Consider the following 20,752-nt stretch of genomic DNA (forward strand, 5'->3'; position numbering starts at 1 on the left):
CAACTGGCGTGGTTTCGATTACCCAGTTGTACTTCACAAGGAGTAGGGTCGCCTGTCCAACCTCATGGTTTTTCTCCGGGTCCTCCGGTTTCTTCCTACTGCTAAAGACCCCTACGCGCAAGCAAATTATTGAAATAAAATTGAACAATATGTTAGTCCCGAAATGACCTAGTTTGTGTCGAGTGGAGGTTAAACCCTCCCTCTCTCTCTCTCTCTCTCTAGTGTGTGTTGTGTAGACCTTGAAACCAATTCTGTCTCTGTTTCAATCTCCCATACATTGTGCTATGGGGAAATCTTGCCCAGACAGCAACAGTTTCTGCCTATTTGTTTTAGAATTCCAACTGTCGTGGGTTTTGTATGTGCATGGTAACAGGTACATGGATGTACCTCAGTTTTTGTCCCGTCCGAAGGACTAGATATTTATCCTTACCAAGCCCTCTATCCTGCACCTCTGGATAAACCAGACTAGAAAATCCTGAGGAACTTGGTTTTCCAGCATGTAGATTGAATGTATTGTAATTTTTTATTGTTATACAGATTACAGGTTACTATAGATGTAGTAGAAGGGGTGAGGTTTTTACATGGACAAGGTTTAGTACACAGAGATGTCAAACTAAAAAATGTTCTGGTGAGTTGATAACATTTGTTACATTACAAGAAAGCATCGGTAGTCATGGTCTTGTGTACTTTGTGATAACTAATTGTCATCTTGGTCAAGTGACGTCAACACAGTTTTTGTAGTTCTAATGTGAATGCTGCTTCTTCCATATAATTTTAGTCATTTCTTTCTCATTCCAATATTTACTTCATTAGGATAGTTAGCGTCCACATAAGAATGAACATAAATAAATCGATGGTCACCATTTTTAAAATAGTTACCTTCCTTCATCGCAGCTAATCTGAAGAGGGTATTGGGGGGGGGGGGTATAATTAAGGGACAGTCTGCAATAGTTTAGTTGGAGTAGAAAATAAGGCGTTTAACCCTTTTGATTACATTTTGATGATGTTAAAGTAGCCAAGTCTCTAACTCAATATCATCCACAGTCTTTGACATTAAAAACACGATTTATTTGTCAATTTAAATCAACATTGATGTGGTGATCTTACCAGGAAAAGATGGGCTTCTGATATCCAATATTTAAAACAAAATAAACATTTTACCATTGTGTACCATAATGCATTTCAGTCCCATTTGTAACAAGGGACTTGAAGCATGAGTCATGTCACACGGTGATGACATATTCTTATCTGGAGAGAATGCTCAATAAATACTATTGATGTAGACTGGAATAACCAGATGCTAGAGATTGCCATTCGATTAAGACTTATGTATTTTGCCGAACACACCTGATTTGAAATTAGAGTAAAAACGGAAATGATTGAATGTAAATCAGTTTATATACATTCATATTACATTATTATGTACATTGCGACCCATTTGTGTCAATTTCTAGCGATTTAGCAATTTAGTTCCTATAAATAGTATCAATAGTGCACAGCAGTATCTGAGAACAAGAATATTTGTCTTCATAGGACCTAAATTGAAATGAGATGAAATGAAATGGGGTTTAACGTCCTACTGTTCTGCTCCGAACTGGCTAATGAAGACGGGCATACACCATACAGTGTGCTATGAGGGAAATTTTGCCCGGACAGCGGCCCTACGGCCTACTCTTATATCGAATTCCAACTGTCAAGGGATCTTTTACGTGCACGCCAATGTGTACACAGGACCTCGGCTTTTCGTCCCATCCGAACGACTAGACAACTGTTCTTATCAGACCCTCCATTCTGCATTACTGACAAGTGGGAGCAATGCCGGAAAATCTGGATGTCCATATGACCTAAATTGACCTTAATAAGAATATGTTGCTTATCCAACATGCTATACCTTATAATATAATGGTATTAATAGTGACTTAACAATATTGTTTATCCAACGTGCTATACCTTACGTCAGTGGTTACTCAACCTTTTTTTGCCAACGGCACACCTTGGAACACATGAAAACATAGCGGCACACCTGGCTAAATGCATATAAAAAATATTTGAATTTTGTGAAATATAAACATGGCAAGTCAGACGGCATACAACCATAGATAGAGACTGGTCATAGACTCAAACTAAATGAAGAAAACCCCAGCTATGAACTTAACAGTAGACACCAGTGAATACTCAATTGGGATCTTGTGGTATTTCGCATTTTCTTAGTGTGCCGTTCAAAATTCTGTGGCACGCTTAGTAAGATCTCGCGGCGCACTGGTTGAGAATCACTGCCTTACGTAAATGTGTATTTATATGTTTTGTATTTACAGCTAGATGAGAAAAATCGTGGTAAAATAACTGATCTGGGTTTCTGTAAACCAGAAGCCATGATGAGTGGTAGTATTGTAGGTACACCAATACACATGGCACCAGAATTATTCAGTGGACATTATGATAATAGTGTTGATGTTTACGCTTTTGGTATTTTATTCTGGTACGTCTGTTCTGGTCATGTCCGTCTGCCTTCAAACTTTGAACAATGTGCTAATAAAGATCAACTATGGCAATCTGTCAAAAAAGGTAAGTTTGGAGAAATTGAATTTTTATGCCGAAATTAAGTTATTTTGGATCCTTTCTGGAACCAATGAATAATGTTTGTATTCATGTATTTACTGTGATGGGTAAAATTCCATGTATAGAGTCTTGTGTATCCAATTGGCAGCACATTCAAGATACCTTGACAGGGGGAAATAGATAAAAGAGTAGGTAGTAATGTCGCTGCAAGAGTAAAGTGGTATATGCCCATCTTCATTCCCCATATCCGGATATTTATGGAAGGGGGGGTTGGATGGCCAAATGGTTAGCATGTGCTAGGAGTAGGGTCGCCTGTCCAACCTCGTGGGTTTCTCTTGGTCCTCCGGATTCCTCCCACTGCTAAAGACTCCAATGCGCAAGCAAATAATTGAAAATAAAATTGAACCATGTGTTGGTCTCAAAATGACCTGGTTTGTGTCGAGTGGACGTTAAACTCCCATTTCTCTCTCTCTCTATTTGTTATGTGTGTATCGGTAATAACATTTAATTAAAATTTAATTCTGTATATAATAAATGCCTGTATTATTTGTGTATGTAATTAATGAATACTAATTATCCATTATAATTTTTACTTTTTCAAGGTTTGCGTCCAGAAAAACTACCTACTTTTGATGATGAGTGTTGGTTATTAATGAAGGCATGCTGGGAAAATGAACCAATGCGTAGACCGTTTCTAGGAGATGTAGAAGAATCTCTGAAAGGAATATTCGAAAGGTTTAAGAAAAGACCACCATCAAATATTAAGAATAAAGAGAGCAGAAAAATTGATAAAAATTCACAGCGTAATAAATAGAGACTGGAGTTAAAATAAACAAATTCTTTGGTTTCTTGGGAAATATATTTAAATTAAAATTTCATCAAATGATCTACTAGCAGAAACAAGATTATTGTTCACGGACATCTTGCTTAACTCCCTTGTTCTATTTGTGGAATTGGGTGCCTGAGTGTAATAGATCATAAGATCTGCCACTGAGTCAAGTGACGTAGTTTCTATCGCACACTGGTACGTGACATGGAGTATGGTTGCCTGCCTATACTTATGGGTTTTCACCAGGTTTTCCGGTTTCCTCCCACTGCTAAAAACCCTACCCTCAAGTGAATTATTGAAATATTAAATATCTACCATATATCGGTCCCGAAATGATCTACTTTATAGATATTTCTGTTTGATTGTGTACAGAAATGAAAAAAGTCAAAATGTATTGATGGCCAAAATTAGTTTAACAGAACACAATATATATGGGAAACAATCACTGGTTTAATTCTAAAAGCATCATGTTTTGACAAGTATCTTCTTATCATTATCAAGCACAATGAGTTTATTGTCTATGGAAATTTATTTCAATATATAGGGGGTTTGAATCATGATCAGTAAAAAGAATGATTTAAGTGGTGTTTAAAACCCTGTAAAAGTCTTCATTATTGGAAAATGCTCCAAATGTGACAAAAAACAATCTTACAAACTATGTTTATGTCATCTATTTGTTACAAAAATATCTAGTCATTCAAATTCAGTGTGAATATAAGTTTCTGTAACACAAGGATACTGAGAATGGTGGTATATGGTACTAGCATATTCTTGGTATATGGTACTAGAATATTCTTGGTATATCATTCTAGAATATTCTTGGTATATGGTACTAATAATTTTTTGATAAATATGGTACTAGCATATTCTTGGTGTATGGTACTAGAATATTCTTGGTATATGGTACTAGCATATTTTGGGTAAATATGGTACTAGAATATTCTTGGTATATGGTACTAATTATTTTTTGGTAAATATGGCACTAGCATATTCTTGGTGTATGTTACTGGAATATTCTTGGTAAATATGGTACTAAAATATTCTGGTAATTCTTGGTATATAATACTAGAATACTCTTGGTTAATGTCATACTAAAATATTCTTAGTAAAGTACTTAGATATTTTTAGTAGGCCTATATGATACGCTATTAAAATACTATGGTACCAAAATATTTTGTATTTTGTCAATGTTTTTGCTTGTAAATAACTATTTAATCAATTTACTTTTGTCTGTGTGTCAAATTGTGATAAAATATAAAAATACAGTTAGTGTAAAAGAAATAAAGGTGTTTTGAAATTGATATCATGCAGGCTGTCATTGAGATAATGAATCATTATTATTATGAAACATATTACCATTTATCTACAATGACAATCTGATTAAAATACAGATCTATATTTCGTTTCGTTTTTTTTTTTATACTTTCGATGGCCTACACTACATTAAGATCTGACCGTCAGAGGTCATACGGGAGGCTTTTGACCCTATGATGTCAGACATTTGATTAACCAATCAGCATTGAGGTTACTGGTGGATTACCCACAGTTCTGTGCAAAACATGCCTAAAACTTGCCATAACAGACCGTTTCATTGACTAATAGCTCACATCATTCAGAACACGTCAATGATAACAACTCTTCCAGATCCTAGTGTAGTAAAGACAAGTAGAACGAAATAGGATCTGTGTTTTAATCAGATTGCTACAATGATGAAATGAAATGGGGTTTAACTTTTAACGTCATATTTTTATGCTCAAACTATGCGGATGATGGCAGGCATATAACTTACAGTGTCTAGTGGATCTGATGGGACGAAAAACAAAGGTCCAAATGAGCTCTCTTGGGATTGGAGCAAGTAATAGAACCCTGACAATTGAAAGTTCTGGTGTCTGGGCAAAATTTCCCCCACGGGACATTGATGCAGAAATGTAGGGTGCTAAACCCTATTTCACTGGGTTTTTTGACAATGTTGAAGATAAAGTGGTATCAATATTGACATAATAATAAAAAGGGGGGAAAACCCATCATAATAGCTGGATTATTACCAAGTGTTATTAGAGTATTGTAAATATATTAGTTTTTTTCTGTTGTTTGTTTGTTAGATTGTAATTTTATTTGTTGACATTTAGTAGGATGAAGTTCGCATGTTTGAGAATCTAGAAAATTGTAAGTAAACATGTAATGAAGGATTCTTTAAAACATGTATTTATAAGAGGCTAATCTTTGCCTCGTATGTTGATTGTTATATTTTGCCCGAACACTATTTATTCAATATAAAGACACATCAATTCACATTTGCCCTATCTGTTTTTGCCGGCTGTAGTCTTGGTCAGCAAGTTGTCAGTTTGAAGAACAATATATGTCATATAGTAAGGTGTGTTTGTAGAGTAGAATTACATATTTGATATATCTAGAAAATCTACCATGTCAATATAACATATGACACAATTATATGGAATACAAGATACTTGAAGAATTTATTTCAGCGATGTTTCAACAAGGGTTCCGCCGTCTTTGCTTGATGAAGACAGGAGAACCCTCGTGAAAATAAATCCTTCAAATTACTTGTATTCCGTATAATTGTGTCATGTGTTATTCTCAGTCAATATCAATTATTGATATATCACTGGTTTGAATTATTCACTATTCACTTACAAAGAGGTTAAAGATGCATTGTGTAAGATTTAGATAAAGAGCTAGCTGTTTTTGCAATAATAATTCAAAAACAGATAATGCAAGATGAATATATTGAAAATTTCCTTCAAATTGCACTATTCTGACCGAAGTTATCACTGTTTGTAGTTTTAACAAGATGTGTGCATTGATTGTTTATTATCGTAACCACAGTTCTGGTTATTTGAGACTTAGCCTTGCTTCTCCATTTTTAAATTAAATCATTAAATGGCCAAACTGTTCTAATCTACTTAAAATCTCTGCCATTCGATGGCCTAGAACGTCGATTATGGTCTTTTCATGTTAATAAATGTCTAATTAATAATATATGTAACATTTAAGGTCTAAAGAAAGATCTGCAATAGGCAGATTTAGCTCTTGAATAATGCATCTTTAACTATCCAACCAAAGAGTCTTTTAATTAACTCATCAATATGTACATGCTTACTGTGTGCTAATATGAAGATAAGTTATAAAATTAGTGCTTTTCTCTTTTAAGTTTTATCAATTGTGCTTAAAGGAGTCAAATCTTTATTGTGTTGGTCAGTATAAATTATAGAATCGGGATGATCTGATGTGTTATTTAGATTTCTGATAGAGAAATATCTATACCATTCATATTTCATTTCAATAATTTTTTAGTTCAAAATTTGACTTTCTGTGTTGACAATGTAACACAAAATCAATCAGATCCAATGAAATCCATTTTGACCCAAATCAAAGATTTCTGGAAAATTTTATTTTGGAATAGGCTACCCTGATTTTTTTTTTAAAAAAAAAAAAAATATGTACACTCACATATTATAAATGGCATGTTTATAATCACTGATGAATTTCCTAAGAAATCAGCATTATTATAACTTTCTGTCTATACAGTAAACAAGACAGCCAAATGTTAAAATCTATTATGTCTTTACCGTTTAGGTTCTAGTCCTTTCTTTATTTACAAATGTTAGTCTAGTCTGTGAGGTGATTATAAATTGTAATTAATTAAATAGTCATACTTATGGGGGATCTATATCAAAATTCAGAATCGCACAATTTTTTGGGTGTTACACTGTGCGGGTCAGCATGCAACTGTGTAGTAGCCCTATGAACTAATCAAAGAACCAAAGTGCACAATCTACTATTTGAAATTTTAATTTGTTTTTAATGAAAATATTATAGTTATCAGCTTTGTTTAATTAGTATTGTCATTAAGTGATCAACAGTCTCTGATCGGCATTTGAGAGATTTTGAATCCCTTGCTGCAATATCCTAAAAGTTGAGTGTCTAAAGGCAATATCAGTCCAAAAATGGTTCATCTATTTACATGATGAACTAAAAAGGTCTCGGCATTGCATCCTTGATGGGTAAAAAGTTTTATCTGATTGAGTCGTGGTCATTATCAATTTGAATACAATTTAAGCTGTGAAAATGTAGATTATCAGAAAATGCAAATGCCTATCAGTAAATTGCTGTAAGACAATGTTTCTTAGTGTAGCCTTAATCTTAAATGACTGGTTGCTAGGTACCTTTGTTTGAAGGATATATCAACATTCCAGGGACCTGTTTCACGAAATTGTAACTATGATAAAATCCAAATTTTAGTTGTTTGATTGGATAATATTAGATTGATTTTAGTGCTTAGCCAATCAAAATTGAAGTATCTACTAAAATTTTGATTTTAGCCTTAATTAAGATTTCGAGAAACAGGGCCCAGATCCTTAATGGTAGACTGAGGTTTCAGTTACATAGTTTAAATAGGTGCCAATAGGAACTAACTGGTTATGATTAGGTTTAGTTTAGGGTTTTAAAAAAATCTGGGCTTAAACATTGTGCATTTCTTTTTAGTATTTTTATTGGTTAAATGTCTTAGACATAAAGTTTGAACCACAAATTCCAGGGTTATCCCTTTGTGGGGAAATCTTATTTACACTGTAGAAGTGGTATAATTTGGTCACAGCAAATCTGTCATAGTGTTTCATGATGGTATATTTATGGTTTGTTTGCTATGTAGAATACTGTGACTTGATATTCATATATAGTTCTGCGCCTCCCTGTATTGTGCTTCGCATTATTATATTCTATATGTAAATATGTTTCCCATATTTAAGTCTTTCATTTATGAATATTATATACTGTACTTATTTAGGTTTTGTCTATGTTATTTATAGTACAGTTACTGTAGTTCATTATCTAGATTACCTATTTCATATTAAATATATGCTAATAAAGTGTATGTGGTTTGTTCTCTTGTCTTAAATGAATGAGATGATGCATACCCTTTAAAGGCAGGCACATACAAACTGTAATACTGTCACTAATTCACACTCTGTTTAGATACAAGAGCATCGCTAATACTTCAATATAGGTCCACATTCCTGCTTTGATTGATATGGTACTTTTGAAAATGAAGAGAATGAAATATGAAATGGCTGTAGTGACTGTAGGAGGCAAATAAGGCTAGGAGATGGGTTTGGTTTGCCAAATTTACAAAAAACGTGGGTGTGACACCGCCCCAAGGGGTCGGGGCATGCACCCAAAAAAATAGTTGCTGTCTTTGTGGTATAAGAAAAAAAATATGCAAAGTTCCAAGATGATCCATTCAGAATTGCAGTCTGTAGATGATAAACACAAAAAATGGGCGTGGCTCTGTGCTTGGATATGGAACAATATAAATAGGTACCGCCCTGTTATTAAACTAAGTGATATGCTTAATTTGAACAAAATATGTTTATTATTGCAACTTGCAGAGTAATTACAGGCAAAAAATTAACGAAATAGTGAGTGTGGTACCACACCCATGAGGGTCGGGACATGCACCAAAATTAAAAGTTGCCGAACATAGGCTATAAGAAATACATCTGCCAAGTTCCAAGCTGATCCATTCAGAATTGCGGCCTGTATACGATAAACACAAAAATTGGGCGTGGCTTTTCCCCTGGGGGTCGGGACATGCACCAAAATCAATAGTTGCCATACTTAGGCTATAAGAAATACATCTAAGTTCCAAGACGATCCATTAAGAATTGTGGCCTGTAGGCAACACCACAGACACACAAAGGGACTGGGTGTGGTTATGCCCGTGGGTGTTGGTCATGCACCAAAAACAATAGTGATAATCCTTTAGGTATAAAGAATAAGTATGCAAGGTTTTAAGTGGACCCATTAAGGAATGCGGCCTGTAGACGACAAACAGATACAAAAAACGGGCGTGGCTCTGCCCCTGTGTGTCGGACATTCACTAAAATTAATAGGGGTCATCCTTGAGGTATAATGAATAAATATGTAAAGTTTCAGACGATCAGTTAAGAATTGCGGCCTGTAGGCGACACACAGACAGGGGCAACGGTAATTATAATGTGGACGTATAAAAATGGGCAATTGCTAGTTAGTTATTCATTAGTGAGTCACGATGGCTAAGTGAGTAAGACGCTGGCTCGCTAGTCTGGAGAAAGTTGGCCGATTTCCGTGTACACATTGTCATGCACATAAAAGATCATTAGTAGTGGGAATTCGATAAAGGAGAGAGAGAGAAATGGGGTTTAACGTCCACTCGACACAAACTAGGTCATTTCGCGACTAACATATGGTTCAATTTTATTTCCATAATTTGCTTGCGTGTAGGGGTCTTTAGCAGTGGGAGGAAACCGGAGGACCCGGAGAAAACCCACGAGGTTGGACAGACGACCCTACTCCTTGTCATGTACAACTGGGGATTAGAAACCACGCCATTTGACTCAATGACAGACTTTATGATACAGCGCGCACGTGCTAACCATTCAGCCATCCAACCCCCTTCGATAAAAGAGTAGGCCTTAGCGCCGCTGTCCGGCCAAAATTTCCTTCATCGCTCGAGAAGAATGATCGAGAGATTTTAAACCAGGTAGCCACATGGCAGATGGTTGCCTGTGGGGCTGTCAAGATTTCCGCATACAAATTAGTAGTGCACGCTAAAGATCCCTATATAGTTGGAATTCGATGATGAGTGGCCTGAAACGCTGGTACCCGGGCAGACCTAACATAAGTTAACATATTTACATTATTGAGGCATAACTCAAATACAGGTACATACTGAATCCATGACTAAGCAGGGGCTTAGCTCAGCTCGGCTACATAAATTCTTTTGTAAATCAACACTTTTTATGAGAAAAGTTTCTCGGCCGTGTGCTTTATCCTTTATCGTCAGATGTGGGACAGGATGGGCACTCAAAGCACGAGATAATGATATAGACATTATGTGATACCAGAATTAATGCTTTGCATCCATGAAATTGAATCACAATGTCATTGTATTAATTCATAATAAAAAAATGACGTCAAACGAGCTGTTGAATTTCTCTGTTTTAAAAGCTCAATGTGTATGTATTTACGCCAAAATGACGATAGAGACCATGCGGGAGGGGGGGGGATACATTGTACGTATAATTACATATCTAAATTGACTAATAGATAAGTTAAGTTAATTATATATACATCAAAATATGTACTATAACATTTTTAACAGTTTTATTACCAGTATAAACACAGGCGTTCATAAACTCCTATAACTGAATAAAACTACAATAAACTCATGACAATACACTTTATCGAAATTCGAAATTAATTCGACATGGTCTCGCGAAAATTTTGATTACATACTATTTCACAATTCAAAGATAGCCGCTGTTGTAGTGGTGTCATAGATTGCAAAACTAACGATTCTAAATTCAGAAGAACCGATCAGTTGGTCTTGTTCTGTGGTTCCATTGTTTTAGCAGAAGCTGTCAGTTAAATCAGTATTTAATGTCGTAGATGAATCCGAGTTCTGTTTTAGCAAGTTTTGACGCGAATCCGACGAGTTGTTCAATATTGTGTTTTGTTTTGAACGTCTTCGCGAACAGTGAACTATCGCAATTACTACAAGCACAATACTGACACATGCTAATAGAACAGAAACAACAATAAGACTAACATCTGATTCTGTGGAAGTCAACGCCTCAACACCCTTGATCCATTTCCCCGTATTTTCGTCGTAAGTGAAATCACTAGTACTCCCATCTTCTAATTCTGACAAAACTGAAAATGGAGGTCTTCGAATCGGTTGTAAACCAATGGCTGACATGGCCCTGGTAACAATGCAGACATGAATAGGGCAATCTTTATCAATTAGTACAACCTGGGCACTAAATCCTTTCGGGCAAGATTTTGGCCAACCAGCTTCTCCTTGGTCTATGTAGAACTTTGATAACGTGTTGGGATTATTCTCAGTTAATTTCCCGGGTTTCATCTTTTTTATTGCTAATGGGTTTCCTTCATTACAACTAAAGAAACCCCCAAAAGGCAACGCTGCTTTAGCACCGCTTACATAGTCATCGCTCAAACATATTTTGAGATCTAGACCAACCATTTCCGGGTAATAATGTTCTGGACAGGTTTTATCTTCAGTCAATGGATTGGCAACAGCAGACGTATAAAACCCACCAAACAAATACCCGCTATTTTGAGGGACACTGCTATCTGCTAAACACCAGAAGCTGGAAATCGTTGCATAAATTGATCGTATGTATTCTTTGCAACATCGTCCCAACCCCCAAAATCCACAACTACGACAAGCGCGGTTATAGTAGCGTCTTGTTAGAGTTTCCTTGTGTAGGAAAACAGATTTGTAATTTGATGGACAGGTAAAGTCTCTGGTTTTCGGATTTTTTCGATCTTTATTTAGGCATAGAATCTTATCTGAATGACACACTTGATAAACTCCACCAAAGGAAAGATTGGTCAGAGGGCTTTTGCAGCTTCCATCATCTAGGTTAGCCTGGAAAGCAAAGTTGGGTGACTCAGGTTCTAAGCATCCTCGGTAAGTGTTATACTCATAATATTGTTCAACAGCTGCTTTGATATGGCTGTGTAATTGTTTAATAATATAAGCCGGAAGTTCGGGTAGCGTATTCGAGTTGATTAGGTGATATATTGGATCTCCTGACCTGTCCATAGCCACGAGGTTGTTGTCCAAACTGTTAGCCCAGGCATTTGCTGTATAATTAGTACCATAAATAGATCCCCCATAGGTTTCTACATCAGAACTTACTTTACTATTTTCATAAGCCTTGGAATTTGTGAAACCGCTACGGGTAAAGTATGAAGAACCCACATTAACAATGCCAAAAAAGTCGGCACGTGCAGATATCTTGATGTCTTTCATGTGAGCTAGGGAGTCCTTTACATAGGTTTGGGAAATAAAATCTTCCTTCACCAAAGCTGCACCAGCATGAACTTTTGTGAGAACATGTGTTCCAAAGTCTCGAACTAATAATTCGCTCTGATATCTTGCTTCGTTTGTCTGGTTCAGCTGAAGCTTGTGGGCGATTTGTGTAACTGCAGATTTGAAAGATGGATGAAGAAGAGCGTGTGGCTGACGGCTGGCAATATATCGGATATAACGCAACTCTACTCTTGTGATGTAGGTCTTGCCCTTCTGTTGCTTTACTTTTGCCTCCCGGTACGCATGGGAAAAACTTCCACTGATACTAACCCCGCGATAGCTGAACCCTGCTTCTACGTTGATAGTTTTTGCTGTAACGCTTGAATAGTCTTGTAGGTTCATAATAAGTTCAGCAAATGCGTGAACTTTACTAGTCTTGACTGGACTTAGATGTACATTATCAGGAATTAGGTATTTGCCATCTTCCGTGAGCTTACACTGGGTATATTTAGTATCCAACACCAATCCGGCTTCCACGTTCCGAAGATTGTCCCATCCAAATATAGGTAGAACTTCGAATGTGTGAACCCCTTTCTCGTACATAGATGAACAATATCGATAGTCGCCAACGGTGAAACTATTTTTGGAGTCGATTCCCAAAACGCCTAAAAAGCATAATAAGTTCGTTATTTGGTAAACCTTTAACATCTTTTCTCTTTCTGTGTGTGCCCATCCACGCAAAATTACTGCAAGTTGTATGTCTGGATTATTTATACGTTTTCTATGGTTGAATCACAAAATATAACTTGACCTAAATGTGAATCATCATCTATCGTCCTGGGTGACACACCAAGAATTATTAAAAGCTTCCCTAATGATTGTACGGCACATCAATAAATATCTAAAAGGTCTTTTCTGTCATTAGTGCAAAAAAAATCATGTCCAAATATGGACATTGGATATGACCGAAGTCTTCATGTATAGTTTTTTTTATGGTGTGATAAAAGTTTCATGGTTACTTACAATGGCGCCCATTCTTGTAATCGGGCAAACAATAATATCGTGCTTCAAACACTGAAACTTAAATATACACACCAACTTCCGCCATATATTTCTTGGAAAATCTAACCTTATAAATCTTGCCCCATCACTAATCTAAATATAGATAATACATCATATCAACCCAATTTGATTTCTTGACAGTGTAATGTTTTAATTTGTATTATTGTATTATATATACACCGTTCTATGACTTTTGGAGTGCCTCAAACGCCATACCTTTCTTCCCCAATCGGGATAATGAAGACGAACACGGGCGATTTGGAGAATGACAACTTTTCTTTTAGATATTATATTCTCATATACCTCTATGCAATAATAACGAGAGAATCGTCACCACAAAAACACATATAACCTGTACTTTAGCAGGGGATCACGGTGGCGAAGTGGGTAAGCCGCTGGCTCGCTAGCCTGGAGGTCGGGTGTTCGATCTCTGCATTGGTCGAGAAAGTTCATCCAGATTTTCCGGCGTGGTTCCTCCTTGTCAGTGATGCAGGACGGAGGGCCTGGCAAGGACAGCTGTCTAGTCGTGCGGATAAGACGAAAAACCGAGGTCCCGGGAATACATTGGCGTGCACGTAAAAGATCCCTGGACAGTTGGAATTCGGTATAAGAGGAGGTCGTAGTGCCGCTGTCCGGGCAAAATTTCCCTCATAGCACACTGTATGGCGTATGCCCATCATGATTAGCCTAGTTCGGAGCAGAGCAGTAGGACGTTAAACCCCATTTCATTTCATTTCATTTCTGTACTTTAGCAAACGTTATCTTCCAGGGGGCGGGGGCGGGGGGCTGGGGGTGGTGGTATTCGACTCACAAAGTGTTAAATTCGAGATATTCACACTCCTTCAAATCAGTGGCGTATCGGCGGAAAATAGCGCTTATGACATGCACTGGAATTGCGCCCCTATCTAATCATCTGACACCAATTTTTTTTTTTTTTTTTTTTTTTAGATAACTTTACCATAAAATTCGCTCAAAAATACAAGTCAATTTAGTTAATCTTTTAACTAACAAATTAAATTATGGCACTACATGTTTTACAATGTACCTTCCTTGCTTTCACTGGTGCAATAGCCTTAGTGCCAGAACTCTCAGTGGCACCTCCTTCAAAGTGGTGCCCAGGGTATGTGCCCTGTCTGCTATACCGTAGATACGCCACTGCTTCAACGAGTTTTGCTTTTATTCCGTTTCGGACTCCAGTGAAAAGAAATAAAATGGGGTTTAACGTCCTACTTTCCTACACCGACTGGGCTAATGAAGACGAGCATACGCAGTGTACTATGAGGGAACCTTCTCTTATATCGAATTGCGACTGTCAATGGTTCTTTTATGTGCACCTCCAGGCTAGCGACCAGGCGTGTTTATCGCTGAGCCTCCCCCACTCCAGAGAGGTTACTATTCTAACATTCTAGTTCATAGTGCACTCCACTTTTAAAGATAGGTTGCCAGGCAGCAAAACATACGCCCACAGCAGCTAAATCGTCCGAGCGGTCGACAAGGGTTGTCGAATATTTATTCCTTTGTAGGTAATTGGGGGTCTTTACAAGACAGTTCCATACAAATCAGATTATAAATTTTGTCGTTTGAGGGTTTACAAGGTTCTACAAACTCAAACAAGGGTCTCAACTCTGGAAGTAATCTACAGAAATTGTTGAAATTTGACAGGCTTTTTAGTTTTACTAATTTAAATAATGCATATAAATTTCATACATATCGGATGATAACTTTCATCAATCGAGCATTAATACGGTTTAACAAAATGAAACAAGGGCAATAACTCTAGAAGTAATTATTGTAAATTGCTGAAATTCAATAGGCTTTTTCGTTTCACTAATTTAAATCATGCATATAAATTTCACAAAGATCGGGCGATAACTTTAGTCGTTAGAGCGTTCACAAGGATCAATAAAGTGAAACAAGGGCCATAGACGTAATAAACGGAAATTGCTGAAATTCAATAGCCTTTTTCGTTTCACTAATCTAAATAATGCATATACATTTCACAAAGATTTGGTGATGGAGCGTTCACAAGGTTCAATAAAGTGAAACAAGGGCCATAACTCTAGACGTAATTAACGGAAATTGATGAAATTCAATAGGCTTCTTCGCTTTAATAATCTAAATAATGCAAATAAATTTCAGAAAGATCGGATGATAACTTTTGACGTTAGTGCGTTAACAAGGATCAATAAAGTGAAACAAGGGCCATAACTTTAGACGTAATAAACGGAAATTGCTGACATTCAATAGGCTTCTTCGTTTCAGTAATCTAAACAATGCATATAAATTTCAGAAAGATCGGATGATAACTTTTGGCGTTAGGGCGTTCACAAGGTTCAATAAAGTGAAACAAGGGCCATAACTCTAGACATAATAAACAGAAATTATTGGAATTAAATAGGATTCTTCATCTCACTAATGTAAACAACATATATCAATTTTGAAACAATTGGATGATAACTTTTGGCGTTAGAGCGTTCACAAGAAATTGTGGACGATGGACGGACGGACGGACGGACGGACGGACGGACGGGGGCGACGGCAATATACGTCCACATGCATTTCAATGTGGGCGTATAAAAAACAACATATTTTTCTTTCATCAGTTTTCTTTTTTATTAGATTTTCGTAATTGAATCTGTTTTTGAATGAATGTTAATAATTGTTTTTCGGTTAATAAAATGGTTGCCATGGTAATCAGCAGACAAACACCGCCTATTAAAACATGGAGGCACTTCCCTCCGAATCCACTGTGACAAAAATTGCCCTGAAACGAAAGGAAAATATACGAAAATAAACATTATTACGTGTTCGTGTTTTCCCCGAATTTTTGTTTATAACTTCCAAGAATTGATTTATCACGTGGCTTCATCTGGTTTAACGACCTACTTTTCTGCACCGCATGAACTGAAGACGGGCATACGCCATACAGTGTGCCGGGACAGCAGCACTGCGGCCTACACTTACATCGAATCAACGTGTACACGGGACCTCAGATTTTCGTCCTATCCGGACTACACGCTGTCCATGTCAGGCCCTTCGTCCTGCGGGGGGGGGGGGCGAACGGTTAGCGTGTGTGCACTGCATCATAAGGTCTGTCATTGAGTCAACTGGCGTGCTGTCGATTCCCCGGTTGTGTGTGACAAGAGTAGGGTCGCCTGTCCAACCTTGTGGGTTTTCTCCGGGTATGCCGGTTTCCTCCCACTGCTAAAGACCCCTACGCGCAAGCAAATTGTTGAAATAAAATTGAACAGCGTGTTGGTCCCCGAAATGACCTAGTTTGTGTCCAGTGGACGTAATCTCTCTCTCTCTCTCTCTCTCTCTCTCTCTTCGTCCTGTACCATGGTCTGACAAGGCGAAAAAACGTTAGAAAATCCAGGATAACTTTTTCGGCAAACACCGAGAGCTTTTCAACAACCTAACGCTGTTTATAAACAGTGTATCTGATATATATTTTTTTTTATTAAATCATGTATTTTTCTCTTCTATTTATTACATTTCTATTTATAAAATGTATGATGTATAATAACCAGTGGCTGCCAGGCAGGATACGCCCACATTTTCCAGAGATCGATATAGAACAAGCTAAAAAGAAAGTGATTTTTCCTACAATCGAGGGCCATAATTCATGAAGTTACAATTCGATATGCGCAAATATCGAAAGGAAATGAGATCTTTGGGTTACAAACATGCGTTTCAAGTTTCATCAAAATCGGATTAAAATTGTGACCTCTACAGGGTCCACAACCTTGATAACCATATCTTTACACTATTCGTGTACAACAGCAGCCATTTTGGTCCAATTTTCACGAAATTTCAACTCAACCTTTATTACGGTGTAACGGTGATATATTCAAACGGTTTTTAAAATTGGATAGTAACTGTGACCTTCGGGGGACCACAAGCTAAAAAAAAGGGCTATTTTTCGTATAATCAGGGGCCATAATTCAGGAAGTTACGATCTGATATGCGCAAATATCGAAAGGAACCAAGTTATTTAGGTTATAAACATGCATTTCAAGTTTCATCAAAATCGAATTAAAATTGTGATCTCTACAGGGTCCACAACCTTGATATACCATATTTTTACACTATTCTCGTACAAGCGGCGGCCATTTTGTCTGGTAATTTTTGTCCGATTTTCACGAAATTCGAAATCAACCTTCATTACGGTGTAAAGGTGATATAATCAAACGGTTTTTTAAATCGGATAAAAAGTGTGACCTCTGGAGAGACCACAAGCCAAAAACGCGATTTTTCGTACAATTAGGGGCCATAATTCAGGAAGTTAAGATCCGATATGCGCGAATATCGAAAGGAACCAAGACCTTTGGGTTATAAACATGCATTTCATGTTTCATCAAAATCAGATCAAAATTGTGACCTCTAGAGTGTCCACAAGCTAAAAACGCGATTTTTCGTAAATCAGGGGCCATAATCCATGAAGTTACGGTCCGATACACGCCAATATCGAAAGGAACCGAGATCTTAGGGGGATAAACCTATATTTGTGACTTGTAGAGTGTCCACAAACAAATTGTCGACGGACGTCCGGACCGACGGACGGTCGGACAAACAGGGGCGACGACAATATACGTCCACATGAAAATGTGGGCGTATAAAAACGCTCAAGAAAATTTTATATATTTTTCAATATCTTATCTTGTATTCTCAATCACTTCCTAAATACTAAATGACGTTTCCCGACTTACTGCCCTACATATGAATGACGTTTTCCGGTTTACTGCCCTACATATGTTATATACACGAGCTGATACATCATAAATGTTTGTTTGTCATCCGCATTCCATAATATATACGAAATTAAAAATACGAATTAGAATTAGTCCATTATCTTTCTTGGATAATATGGGATCCTAATAAGCAATATTTAAGAAACAACGAACATTTTATAATCAGTGCCCAAGTCCTTTATCAACACAGTTCTACAGATATTAACAGGGCCAGAGACAAAGTTGACGGTGGGAGGAGGCTGATTTGGGACTGGGATACTGCCCACAAGATCAGCAGCTGGTGGTCTTAGAGTGCTCAGAGTAGGTCCAAGGCAGAGCCCTAAAGATTTTCTGGGGGTGAAGCACCACACCCATCCCACAAAAAAGGTTTTAATTTTAGACATTTAAAACTAGATCCATTGCATAATAATGTGCCTTATGCCCCCCCCCCCTCCACCTCAACACACGCACACCCACACACACGCACACCACCACCACACACACATTACCACCACCACCACACACATACAACCCTAAGTTTACACTTAACAATGAAAGGTAAAATAAGTGTAGACACAGGTTGCTTCATATATATATGGCTACACAAAATAAATGTCTTGTTTCTCGGGCAACTGACAGCTGAAACTATAGGGGGGGAAGGGCGGGTTATTTTTTTTTACATCATTTCTGGCTAGAGGATGGTGCAAAATAAAATTTGGCTATTGTTGAAAATTGTTGGGGCGGGAGGGAGGCCTTGTATTTTTTTTTTTTTAATGAGAATGTCATTACTCGTCTACGGTTTTGCTTTCAGTTATATATTATACATACTTAGAACATAAACCCAAAAATCAAGTCTACTCAAACACTGAACACTGACTGAAAGGAAAATAATTTTCCATATTTAATTCACGTAATGTAGCTTACTAATGGTAATGGTGACAACCATAATTAAAATTGGTTCAAAATAAAATTCCGTACGACTATTAATAGACGTCCATAATAACGACAATATTTTAAAGAGTAAGCCTCTGTCAGCATGTGTATCAGAAATAATCATCACGGTAAACGACACTTAGATCTAAATCTAGTATCGCTGGTTTATAATGATTGACCTAATTCCAACCAATGCATGTCACGTGTCATCGGGATTCGGGAAATGACTGTTTCTCAGGATATTCGGTGTGTTTCTCAGGATATTCGGTGTTCTATCTGGGGTTTATATCGAATGACTATTTAAATTTAACTAACAACTGGTCAGTAAAACCATCAAATGTGTAATCCAATTATTATTTTCCGGATTATCAAAACTACCGTTAAATGTGCTAATGACCCAGATTCTGACTGAGGTATGGTGACTATCATCGTATCGTATTCGTAGCCACAAGTTATAATAATTAACCTGTGATACAAAAATGGAGGTTCTTTCGATATCAATAAAAAATACCCGTAAATGAGCGTTTGCATCTGAATCAGTTTAATACATTTGAATGGATATTCACGTATGGGGCATGTAGATACATGCGGCATATTCTTTTTATGACTTGCTTATCGATGTTCGGGCGGGCGTTACATATTTTTTATTTTTCATCAAGACTAATAAATAGGCCGCACGCGCAATCAATTTTGCGTGCGGGCGGTGCCCGAGAAACAACTTATTTTATTTGTGTTGCCTATAAGTGTCTCCAAGAAAGAGCATCAGAGTTACCTGTTAACCAACACCCCAGTTCAATATAATATGTTTATTATACTAATAGTTACGGTAGAAGTAGTTTGTTTATTTTTCAGGCTAGTTTAGATAATTTTCGTTTTAGCTCTATACTGATTCTCATTATACCGACCATCTTTTAATGCTTATAGACTTGTTATATCACATTGTACATCCATAAAGGATCACCCCAGATGTTATGTTATAATTGTATGATCAATTTTTGTTTAAACTGTGTATGCTGTCCTTGGTGGATGCAATGATACAAAAAAAAAAAATCATATCCCTCTGTGCCCCCCCCCCCCAAACTGTCTACGGACCTAATACAAGTGAGACTTACCTCAGATATTATTGTAATAATAAGAGATAAAATAAGTGATATTATTACAGGTGTAGATGGCAGTAGATGTTTTAATGGATGATATTCACTCCCCTTAAAATATCTTAAAATAAAATAAACACTGAAAATAGAAAAAATAAAATGAAAATTTCAAGTTTAAGCAAAATAGTTATTTTTGGGTCTGACATATGCTACATCTTCACCTTCAATAATTGGCTTGTATATATGCAGGGTTCTTTATCAGTGGGAGAAAACTCAAGAAGTAAGGCAGGTGTCCATATTCCCTCCATATCAAATCCAAGCAATTTACGTTAATGACAAATAATCAAAAGGGCACACATTCGGTTTCCAAAAGTACATACCCAAAATCACGCAAGAGCACACAAGGGGGGTTTAACTTCCACTTGACACAAACTAGGTCATTTTGGGACTAACATATGATTCAATTTTATTTCAATCATTTGCTTGCGTGCAGTGGGAGGAAAACGGAGGACCCAAATGAAAACCAACGAGATTGGACAGGCGACCTTACTCCTTGACACATACAACCGGGATTTCGAAACCACGACAGATGACACCATGATTCAATTACAGACTTTATGATACAATGTATGAGCACACGCTAACCATTCGGCCATCCAATGAGCACACGCTAACCATTCGGCCATCCAACCCCTCAAAAAGAGGT

General features: G+C 37.1%; 2 protein-coding genes across 2 annotated transcripts in view; one reads left to right on the forward strand and one right to left on the reverse strand.

The window, feature by feature from the left end:
• Positions 1-6,828, forward strand: part of LOC126826799 (dual serine/threonine and tyrosine protein kinase) — a 32,557-nt gene extending 25,729 nt beyond the window's left edge. The window contains exons 11-13 of the mRNA XM_050555884.1: positions 538-628; positions 2,316-2,565; positions 3,162-6,828. Of these exons, the coding sequence (XP_050411841.1) occupies positions 538-628; positions 2,316-2,565; positions 3,162-3,373 (553 nt within the window). The 3' untranslated portion in view covers positions 3,374-6,828. The remainder of the gene's footprint in view (positions 1-537; positions 629-2,315; positions 2,566-3,161) is intronic.
• A 3,707-nt stretch (positions 6,829-10,535) lies between these two features.
• Positions 10,536-12,991, reverse strand: LOC126826801 (macrophage-expressed gene 1 protein). Its single transcript, XM_050555888.2, has one exon. The coding sequence runs from the start codon at positions 12,933-12,935 to the stop codon at positions 10,797-10,799; it is 2,139 nt and encodes a 712-aa protein (XP_050411845.1). The 5' UTR covers positions 12,936-12,991; the 3' UTR covers positions 10,536-10,796.
• Between the last annotated feature and the right edge of the window lie 7,761 nt (positions 12,992-20,752).

The sequence above is a fragment of the Patella vulgata genome, chromosome 7 (genome assembly GCF_932274485.2).
Source record: "Patella vulgata chromosome 7, xgPatVulg1.2, whole genome shotgun sequence".
NCBI lineage: Eukaryota > Metazoa > Mollusca > Gastropoda > Patellidae > Patella > Patella vulgata.